The 11,416-nt window shown below is 36.9% G+C and overlaps 1 protein-coding gene across 1 annotated transcript; it reads left to right on the top strand.

Annotated features, from left to right (window-relative positions):
- The first annotated feature begins 3,540 nt into the window (after positions 1–3,540).
- psmd12 (proteasome 26S subunit, non-ATPase 12) lies at positions 3,541–11,052 on the top strand. The gene is made up of 11 exons (XM_031729009.2): positions 3,541–3,766; positions 4,155–4,214; positions 4,631–4,759; positions 5,173–5,280; positions 5,648–5,752; positions 5,937–6,086; positions 6,251–6,385; positions 7,593–7,705; positions 9,076–9,250; positions 10,116–10,193; positions 10,517–11,052. Exons 1-11 carry the CDS (start codon positions 3,659–3,661, stop codon positions 10,724–10,726), a joined length of 1,371 nt encoding a protein of 456 aa, XP_031584869.1. The 5' UTR covers positions 3,541–3,658; the 3' UTR covers positions 10,727–11,052.
- The last annotated feature ends 364 nt before the right edge of the window (positions 11,053–11,416 follow it).

Genomic DNA, 11,416 nt, shown 5'->3' with positions numbered 1-11,416 from the left:
TACTACAGTACACTACATTGAATTTAATCATTGCTGTATTCGAATACTGTTACCACTCCAGAGATGCATGGGAGGTATTGGTTTTTTTTTTATGGATTTCAAAGGGGAATACCAAAAATGTGCTTCATGCCTTCATTAAAAAGAAGCCTAAGATACAACTGTGTAACTGTTTTATAGCCATGTCCTGGGTAAATATGACATTCTTTTAAATGCCTCAAAACCATATGTCTTAAGACATGTCTTAAGACATGTCCTAAGATATCACAAAACTCATTCATTGCATGAAGCACAGTCACACAAAGGTTTAATTCATTAGTCAGTGACACATAAAACAAGGAAGAGCTTCTTAAAATCTAAAGTCTGTATTTAATTTCTGACAGTCTGTGTTTATCTTAAACCCCCCCGGCTGTCGAACAGTGATCGTCTTTCGCGTAACTACTTGCCATGACCTAAAGACGGCCCAAAAATTTCAATAACGTCTGTGTTGATTAGAAAAGAGATTAGCGCCTGATGTCATCTGAACTACAGCGCTGCATTATTAACACAGAAATAAATAAATAAAAATGTGAGCTTGGAAAAACAGCTAACCTTCTTTGAACTTTTTAGCAGAAAATCACCACCACCACTTACATTTTGAACTACAGATCTGTTTAGAATGTATAGATAGCACAAAAGCCATAAGGTTTTAATTATGTTTCATTGGAAGTGAAAATAGCAAGAAAATTCTAGAAGTGTATAACCACTGCAATTATTAAAAGTTGTCCTCACTTCTGTGTTAGAAAAAAATCATCATAATGTCTATTTATAATTAGATAATAATAAGAATTAACAGTTAGAGCACAAATTTTACTCATTGCAAACTAGTCTGTGCATTCAAAGCAGTGACAGGAAAACTTGCATGTGTGGGATTTGGACATTTCCCAAACACTGAAATGGCAGCACAGGTGCTTTTATAATCTTATGACCCCTCTAAAACCCTCTTTTGAGCTCTGTTTTAATCTCAGTTCAGGGTGTTTTGAATTTGCTTACTTTTACAGGTTTTCTTATATTGTGGGTATTTGTGCCTGCAGGTTCACAACAACAGAGTAGTTTTACTGACCGCTTAAAAAGCTTCCAACTGCAAGTTACACTTTAACTATACAGTTCAACAACCTCACATCCACAGCCAGTTTAGAATCACAAATTAGCCTTACATGTATGTCTTTGGTCTTTAGTAGGAAGCCAGAGTAACCACAGGACACCCACTTGAAGTACTCTGGAGCATGCCACCCCATTTCAGAGCCTTTCAGTACCTTTGTCAATGGACCCTCTGGCCTCTGTATGGGCTCTGTTCTTCATGTGCACCACACACGATCACTTATGCTGTTTTACTGATACAGTGTTTAGAGAATCTCCCATGATCCTTTAAAGACCAGCAGATGCCTGTCTCTGTGGGATCCTGGGCAAGTATGGTGGGAATACAGTTCTCATTACAGTGTCAAGGTACCCACTGAACTCTCTAATCACTGTCCTATAAAAATTACACACAGGCATACCGTCTCGAGTTTCATAGTTTCAAGATTCCTTAAAAATACAATTTTCCTTGATTTGTCCCACACTGCTGGATCTAAAATCCTTCTCAGTAGATAAAGATGAACACTGATCCACAAAACTCTTTAGCACCTGTACAACAGTATGAAATGTTAAAATACATTAATTTTTCTGTAGTTTGGGTCACTTCAGGAAAAGTTGTCAAATGTCTGGCTAAAATAATGACATTTATGATATTTTTGTTGCTGACTGTACTGATGATCACAATAATGGTGAGGCCATCTGAAGCTCCATCTCATGCTGAGCTCTTCCTGATGGTTTTGAAGTCTGAAAAGTATGCTAAGATTATTTTTATGCCTTCTCAATCAGAGTTCTTGCTCCTGTTTGATCTTTCTCTCAACAGAGCCGAGTCATGTTCAGTTTACCAGGCCTCTGAGGTCTATGCTGGGCCTGCCCTGGGATCAAACTGATTCTAGTTCAGGGCTTAGGGGCTTTCTCTGCCACGAGGAAGAAAATCACTGACCCACATTGGCTCTATTTACTGGGAGCCTTTCAAAGCACACATCAACGCACACATTAAAAGGACACCTCCTGGTGGACTGCTGTAATTACACGATGTGTTTATTCAATCAAATCCTGTCCATTCACTAAGTTCTTTACTCACCCTGACCATTTGATTGATGATTGCCAAGCACGTGAGGCACGTTAATTCTGTGAATGGTAAAATAATGTGTCTGTTCCATTTCAGTCTTCACCACCGACATGATTTCCACTATTATTCTTTAAAGTATGGCTTCTTATTTCCTCTAAGCTATATGTATGTGGTCAGTGGTGATTCCACCAAAACCCTCGTGTCTAAGAGCAAATTAAAAGGAAAGTAAAATATGAACAGCAATGTAAACAGCATAGCCTTACTACCAAAGGAGTGTTTTGTTTTGTGTTTTTTATTATGGAGGGAAAGCCATACCAGGCAGTTTATATCCACTATAATTTTTTTTCACATGATGCCAGCGGCGGACTGATATGGCAGTCTCTTTCAGTCGGCCACATAACAAATATACGGAGCATGTCAAACATATATGAGCAGGCTTGTTGCAAATATCTATGAAATAAAGACTGATAAGTATCACCAGTATGTATGCCAATATGTGAGTAGGTTCTTCAGTTAAAGCAGAAGCAAGCGGCTCATCATAAGAAACTATGCAATCACATGAAGCCAAATATTTAAACGGTAACAATAAGGTTTTAATGGAGTGCCCGGAAGAAGTAATTAGAGTGCAGCCACAGGTCGCCTACACCCAACTACACCATACAAACACTTGTGTCCCTATAAAAGCACACTTGGGTTCATCATTAATGTAATAAACTCGAACTCACTCAAGAAGTTATTTTGCGGTTTGCTTTAAAATGGTGACTCAGCACATCCTGCTGGTGATGCATGGTTATATCGTCTTTTTTAATGTCAAAAGAACAGCTTAGACAGATTAAAATGACCGCCTGAGTAAAAGTCTTTGAATTTAAATTGTATTATTAATAATAATATTATTATTCCGCACAGCAAGAAGGTCGTTGATCTAAATCTAATCCGGTGTCTTTCTGTGTAGAGTTTGCATGTTCTTTCTGGGTACTCTGCTCTCCTCCTTCATGCATGGGTTTAAGCTAATTGTCGACTCTAATTTGACCATAGGTGTTAATGTCTGGCTCTCTATATATTATTAACACTGGGACAGACTGGTCACCTGTCCACGAGTCCCTAAAATCTATTATTAGAGAAACTTTAATTCATTTTTTTATTGTATTCTGTCTCTATAACTAAGATAAAAAGATTCGTATGCATCCCTCTGAATTTTAGTCAAAGATAGTAAAGCGATTTGATTCCACTCAACGTCAGAATCTTTAAATTATTTAACTATAAATTTACTGACCAGCGATCAGGGAAAATCAGGATTTTATCAGGTCTGCCTGACAAATACCGGGGGTCCATAGCCGGTCCTTCAGGCGCCTCGGACAGAAGTTTAGTTCTCGACTTTGATTGGTCGCTTTCGCAGCATCGTTCGTTTGACAAGTAAAACAGTGGTCTGCAGGAAAAGAAAGCTCCGTGCGCTATCTTCATTTGTACACCGCAAAGATGTCTGAGGAGCGATCTGAAAGATCCGATGGGAAGATTGTCAAGATGGAGATCGACTACAGTTCAACTGTAGACCAGCGTCTCCCGGAATGTGAAAAAATGGCTAAAGTAAGCGGGTTGTAAAAGAGGCCAGCGCCGGCTGAGTCATGGTGCAGCGAGATCAGTGTTAGCATTCAGGCTAACATCTAGCGTTACTGGCTCTGTCTGGATAGTTCTTATGACCAGATATACTCTAAATATACTTTACTTTGTATTTTAAGGATTTTTTTAACTTTCAAAAACTTCCAATGTACTCTGTTTACACACACGCAGATATTTATTTGTTATTATACTCGCTAGCATGCTAGTAGTCTTAGCGTTAGCTAAACCTTTAGCTAGTTTGCTAACCTGGAAAAGTGACTTAAACATTTTGCTGGTACAAAAGCAGGACTTACCTGTTGTCAGCTTACAGCAATAAATATATCTGACACCGTGTTTGTGCATTCTTCTGTCGCAGGAGGGCAAGTTGCAAGAAGCCATCGAGAGCTTGTTATCATTGGAGAAGCAAACCAGAACAGTAAGTCGATGTACACTGTTGCAATTTGTGTTCTTCACCATTTAGCTGCAGAAATACATCTAAGAACTTGGGTCCGAAGTGACAATAACATAGATAATATAAATTGAGATTAAAACACATTCTTAAGGTAAAGTTGTTTTTCCATTCTCAAACTATTTGTAGATGTGAGATTCAGACCCAGTCTTTAATAGGTGCAGCTGATCACAGGAGTGTAAATGAATGGACGCGGTTAACCAGAGAACAGTGTCACATAATTCTCTTTGCAAAGTCTTTTTTGTAAAACAGTAAAATTGAAAGATGTGTTGATGAAATAAGAAATTTTCATGATTGCAATGTATATTGGTTAACATGTATTTTTTTATTGTTGTTTTTGGTTTATTTGTTTGTTTTTTAATCTGCCTTTAACCTTTGTGCAGGCATCGGACATGGTATCAACCTCCAGAATCCTTGTCGCTGTGGTTCAGATGTGTTATGAAGCCAAGGACTGGGATGCACTGAATGAAAACATCATGCTACTCACCAAACGGAGGAGTCAGCTCAAACAGGTTACATACCTCTTTTGTCTTGATTCCTATTTTATATCAGTTCTTTCCTACAACATAGTTTTGAATCTACAGTCTGAATACAGATACATTTTATCGTGCATCTAAAGCCCTTTTTCAAATTGTATTACAATCATAATTATTGCTCTTGTAACTGTTTTAATGAAACATGCTGCAATGTTATCTGTAGTGTAAGATCAGGAGCTGTTTTGAAATGATTTCCCCTGAGTGGTAAAATGCTAAATACACTTTTTTTTGGAAAATACCACTCAGACAAAAATGTATTCAAGACAAGCCCCTAAATTCAGAGCTCTTTTAATAAGCTTAACTTAATAACCAACAACCATTCTTTGAAAGTTAATACAACCTGAATCTGTTTGTTGTTTTTGTTTATTTGTTTGTTTTTCCGCTATTAGGCTGTTGCCAAAATGGTCCAAGAATGCTACAAGTATGTGGATGCTGTGACTGATCTCACCATCAAGCTGAGGCTAATCGACACACTTCGCACTGTGACTGCTGGGAAGGTCTGGAATATATGGGATCTAATGGAGATAAAATTTGTATAGATTTGGAAAGCTATCAAAGAAGTTAAAGCTAAATAATGAGAGATTGGGGTAGCTTAAGCATTGCAGGTTGAATACGATCACAGTAACTTAATATCTGAAAGGTGCATTTATTTGTAATCAACGAAAATCTTGAAAAATTCAATTCGCTGAAAAACAGAATGAAAAATTCTTTCTGTTTTTACATGTGTAATGCCTCAACTTCCAGTCACAAATTGATGTGTACTGGTTTACACAGTAACTATTTTGCGAATGTGGTCATGTCTGTTAAAGGCAGGTCATAGTAACTATTTGCTTAACTAATACTCTAAATGTGTCCACATCACAGATCTATGTGGAGATCGAGCGTGCCAGGCTAACAAAGACCCTAGCTAATATCAAGGAGCAAAATGGAGAGGTCAAAGAGGCAGCTGCCATTCTTCAAGAATTGCAGGTAAGGAACAGATGGTTTCAATTTGATACCTCCAAGATGACGAAGTCTGTACAGTAGTTGTTGTTTTCTTGTTCATGTTGGATGTATGGGAGATATTTAATAATGTGTATAAATATGGTTTAGATATACATAGATTAACATTAAATAAATATTCTCTTTCATTACTCACATATATTCTGATCAGGTGGAGACATATGGCTCTATGGAGAAAAAGGAGAAGGTGGAATTTATATTAGAACAGATGAGGCTTTGCATTGCTGTCAAGGATTACATTCGGACCCAGATCATCAGCAAGAAGATAAACACCAAGTTCTTTCAAGAGGAGGGCACAGAGGTATGAAACAGACCAGAACTGGGCACGAATTAATTAAAAATGGCAGTGAAATATATTTGAATGTATTTTCATGGGTGGCCTCTGTATACCCTGTTGTATCAGTTTTGGTAAGTTTTAGCTTCAAGGGCTGACCTAATCAAACTTTTGTCTCATGAACAACTCAGGAGCTGAAGTTGAAGTACTACAACCTGATGATTCAGGTGGACCAGCATGAGGGCTCCTACCTGTCCATCTGCAAACACTACAGGGCCATTTATGATACCCCTTGCATCTTGGAGGACAGCAGCAAGTGGCAACAGGTGTGTGTATGTGTGTGTATATGTATGTATGTGTGTGTAAAAATAATGACAGGGTTTTCCTGTAGAAAATAATACTGTTTTGTTTTTTTTGTGGTCATTTATTAGTTGTCTTTTGTTATTACTAGTTTTTCAAATTTGACTTAATTATGCTAGAGACTATGCTGTATTTTAATATTTGCAGGTCTTAAAGTAAGATAAATACAACCTCAGATGAGCAACAACACATATTGCATCATGTAATTATTTGACAAAAGCGTGTGTGTGTGTGTGTGTGTGTGTGTCTGTCTGTCTGTCTGTCTCCGGGGGAGAGGGCACAAACCCCTGTACACGCACCCCAGTACGCCCTACGATTCAATGGGTAGCAGAGCTACTTTTGACAGGAATAACTTGAAGTAATAGTTATTGTATAACTCAGACCCTCACAGTGTTGTGGAGGAATCTCAGCTCCCAAAACTGCTTCAGATCACTAAGCTTTGTGGGCATTTGTTTATGCACAGCTCTCTTAAGGTTACCCTGCAGCATTTTAATCTGGACTGGACTTTGACTTGGGCCATTGCAACACTTTGGCTGAAAAAGAAAAGAATCAATCTGTTATAGATTTGCTGGTGTCCTTGGGATCATTGTCCAGCAAACCATCCACCATTATAGAGGTGATCATGCGTGCTGATGATCAGTTAATCAAGTGTATTTGATTACATTAAGAGTTAAGTACCTGGCTGCTACTTAACTCTTAATTCCTATGCAAACAATAGGAATGTACTTAATTTTTCACTCACTGCTTCTGCATTTTAACTTGTTGAATAAATAATGAGATGGTGTAATATTTCCTGTGGTGGTGTTCAGTTGAGGTTGTATTTACCTAAGTTTAAGACCTGATAAGGACCAGATACTACTTTTTTTTTTTTTTTTTTTTTTTTTTACACATAAAACTTAGAAATGAAAGAGGGAGATCAGTTAATCAAGTGTATTTGATTAACCTGACTAAATGTGTCCTTAAGTATTGGAGGGAGACGTTAATTAAAAACAGTTAATTAGGTCCTTTTTTTTTTTTTTTTTTTTTAAACAGTACAAGAAGCACCTGCAAACCATGTGAACATCTTTTGGAATAACAGAAACAATGTCATAGATTTAAGCACCATCAAATCTGTATGTCTACATCTTAGCTTTACTTTGCTTGTTCAATGCTGCAACTACTTATGTCTTTCAGGCCCTGAAGAGTGTGGTGCTCTATGTGATTCTTTCACCCTATGACAACGAGCAGTCAGACCTTGTGCACAGAATCAGTGGAGACAAGAAACTGGAAGAAATCCCGAAATACAAGTGAGAAATAATTTTTGCTTCTTTGCTTTTGGTGCTGTTGTACTCTAAAAAGTAAGCTATGGATGTGACGTGGCTAGATAATAGGAAATTACAAAGAAAATGCAATATATGCTACAGTATAATGTGGCTTGCTACCTTTTCTCAATTACTATATGAATCTTTGTGAACAGTCCCACGCACAGTGGGTATTTGCTATTTTAGCAAAGTTGATAAATGCTTTTTATCTTAAGAAAATGGTGAAAACTGTATTTAAAAATGGTGCTGTTTGCTGATGATGGTAATATTTTCTGCTCAGGTGATGGTTTGCTGGCTTCACCTTATTTTAGCTATTGTGCAGAGGTCTGGGGCAATAACTACAAAAGTAAAGTACATCACATTCACTGTCATTATTTTTTTTTTTTTTTTTTTGTAAAGGCAGTTATAATTTAATTTACAATGCAGGTTATAATGACTTTATAAATTGACTATTTTTACAGGTTAAATTATTAAAATTTGTAGATCTTGTGAAATTCTGGACGGCTCTTTTTTTTTTTTTTTTTTTTTTTTTTTTTTTTCAGAGCAAAAAATAATGAACTATCAGGAAATATTCAAAGCTTTTTTTCTGAGAGAAAGAAGTTATAATTTAAGGGGCTTTTGCAACTTCAACACTGAAGGTGTATACTACCAGGAAAACTTCTAGTTTCAGTGTGTGGAGTTAAACAGTTAAAGGTTGAATCAATGTCCAAACATAAAGCAGGTCAAAAAGTGAGATGTGGTATGGATAAGGTCCTCAAGATATAAAGAAGGGGCCGAGGTTGAATTTCAGTGAATGTGTCTCTGGTTGTTACTTCGTGCTTATTTGGATTTTGTAATTAACATTCCAAAACTGGAGTTACTTGGCTTTGATGTGCAGATATGGAGTTGTAAAAATAAGATGATATGATTATTATTTTGTGTATTTCATTTTGTTTATATTCTCTGTTATTAGAAGTATTTATAATGTTGTTGTTGAGGTCTAAAACAATAATTAAGCTGGGTAAATAGTATCTGATGACTTATGAAGGAAGGATGTGATGAAATAAGTGTGCCCTTCTTCCCACCTCTTTTCAGATAAGTAAACTGAGTCAAAAAAGGTGGAGCAGTATTATACTGTGTTTTGCTTCATTTTTTTTATCTTTTGCCGTTGTTTTCCTACATAATTACGTAATCAAACAATCCAAATAAATCAACAAAACAGTTCAAGGCAGTACTTCCTTCTAAGCTAAGCTACTCGGGAGAGCTAACCGCAGCAATGTTCACATATGTTGACACTGGGTGTCCTCTCTGTAGCAAGGCGTAGATACAAGTTTTTTGGGGGGGAGGTTTGTTAATAAATATTCTTCTTGTCCCAGGGACCTTCTGAAACAGTTCACTACCATGGAGTTAATGCGCTGGGCTTCCTTGGTGGAGGATTATGGGAAAGAGCTGAGAGAGGGTTCACCCAACAGCCCTGCAACAGATGTCTTCTCTTATACAGAGGAAGGGGAGAAAAGATGGAAGGACCTGAAGAATAGAGTGGTGGAGCATGTAAGTCCTATTGTCGAGAGCAGGGGCTCCTCACCTGGAGTTTGAACACACAACTATGACACTTTGTTAGACTCGTTTCAGTTTTGACAGTTTTCTGATTGCTTTCTTAGTTTTAAACTAGTCGGTGGGTGACATTTTTCCCCTTGTTTTTTACTAAAGTAAAGTAGTTGCCAGGACCATCCCCAACCTTTTTTTTTTCTTATAATGATCAAGAGACTGAGTTCAATTTAAATGGATACAATCTTATAGGACTAAACCCAAAAGGTTGATTCCCTTCATCTGGACGTAGCGTTTTCAGTGGGAGAAACGTTTTGTCACTCATCCAGGTGACTTCTTCAGTCTCAGCTAACTGCAGGTTTCCCCAGCCTTATAAACAGTATATTTGCACAATGACTGAATTTAGCCCACTGAATGAACATGATCATTAATATGCAATAGGAATAAATGGAACACAATTGGACATACAATAGAAATACACTGGAGGCATCTGGGATAAAGATGACTCTGAAACTTTATGCAGATTCAGTGGATAAACAGGGTGGCTCTTATATTTAGGTACATTGTACGTGCACTGGTAACAGTGACATGATTTTCATGTGTTTATGCGACTTTCTTTTGTTCTAACTTCAGACATATGCAGATATAGATATATATAGAGATATAGATAGATATATATAGAGATAGAGATATAGATATAGATATATATAGAGATATAGATATAGATATATATAGAGATATAGATATAGATATATATAGAGATATAGATATAGATATATATATATAGATATATAGATATATATATATATATATATATATAGAGAGAGAGAGAGAGGTATGTGATGATAATGTTTTCTGCTGTCCCCAGAACATCCGAATAATGGCCAAATATTACACGAGAATCACAATGAAAAGGATGGCTAACCTCCTTGACCTCTCTGTTGATGTAAGTAAAAAAAAAAAAGTAATTTCTTGTAATCTGAATCTCATTTTTATGCCAGATCATGTGCTCTGTCAATCTGTGTTTTTATTAGTGAAATAACTAATTTAAATGTAGTTTTTGAGTGTAACTCGGCACTGCCAAAAGTGAACTGTATACGAAATGAAAGTGAATGAACATTTGTAGGTGGTGTCTTTTTTTGTTTGGTTTTTTTGCTTGAGAAACTTGTGTTCAGATAAGACTGAAAACTACATTTGATAATTTGGGTTTATGGAAGAAACAAATAAGAGACCCTAACCAGCTCTGTCTCTCATTAAATACTTCATCAGGAATCGGAGGAGTTCCTCTCCAGCCTAGTTGTAAACAAGACCATCTACGCCAAGGTTGACCGGCTGGCTGGCATCATCAACTTTCAGAGGCCCAAAGACCCCAATGACCTGCTCAACGACTGGTCACACAAACTCAACTCACTTATGTCTCTGGTCAACAAGACCACACATCTCATTGCCAAGGAGGAAATGATTCATAACCTGCAGTGAAACAAGAACAAAGTGCTTTATTTTATGTTTTGATCCATGTTTTGTTTTCCCTTCTGTGGAAATGTTTTTGAATACACAGTATAATGGCAGCCTGTGAAAGCAATCTAATTCCGATGTGATAGAATTAGCAAAGAAAGTCTCCAACACATAAACATGCAAACACCTATCCTTTGCATCTCACTCTGGACTGGATATTCAAAGTGTTACACATTGCCATTTGATGTAATATATACAGTAGTTTAGTCTCTGTTTCCTTATAAAAACCTGGTTTTCAATGTACATCTAGCAATGTAAACAATAAACTTCTGACATTTGGTTAACAGTTATATATGTAGGTGTTATTGTAACCTGACTTACATTGATTCTATTATGACAAACCCTGAAAACATGAGTGTATAGTAGGTGATAAAAGGATTAATGTGAAAAACACCAAGGGCGTACGGCGCACAAACTCCATGAATTATATGTGCCGATGCGTTAATTAGAATGGGTTATCCAGATTGCAGCTCCCCCTCTTCACTTTGATTTTATTCTCCACGGGGCCCAAAATGAAATGTTTGAGACATTCATACACCACATTAAAAAGTTTTTTTTTCCACCAGCAGATATATTGACAATTAACAAATTGTTGGCATCCAGTTGTGCACCAATATACACCGTGGTAGGCGTTTTGAGTGGTAATAGCACAAA

The sequence above is a fragment of the Oreochromis aureus genome, linkage group 6, assembly GCF_013358895.1.
Source record: "Oreochromis aureus strain Israel breed Guangdong linkage group 6, ZZ_aureus, whole genome shotgun sequence".
NCBI classification, from domain to species: Eukaryota; Metazoa; Chordata; class Actinopteri; order Cichliformes; family Cichlidae; genus Oreochromis; species Oreochromis aureus.
This window is presented reverse-complemented; position numbering and strand designations above follow the sequence as displayed.

Excerpts from the sequence above, each read along its gene's own strand:
- psmd12 (XM_031729009.2), top strand. The coding sequence starts at position 3,659 with ATGTCTGAGGAGCGATCTGAAAGATCCGATGGGAAGATTGTCAAGATG. Across the intron at positions 3,767-4,154 it reads AATGTGAAAAAATGGCTAAA|GAGGGCAAGTTGCAAGAAGC; the intron begins GTAAGCGGGTTG and ends CTTCTGTCGCAG. Across the intron at positions 10,194-10,516 it reads TCCTTGACCTCTCTGTTGAT|GAATCGGAGGAGTTCCTCTC; the intron begins GTAAGTAAAAAA and ends ATACTTCATCAG.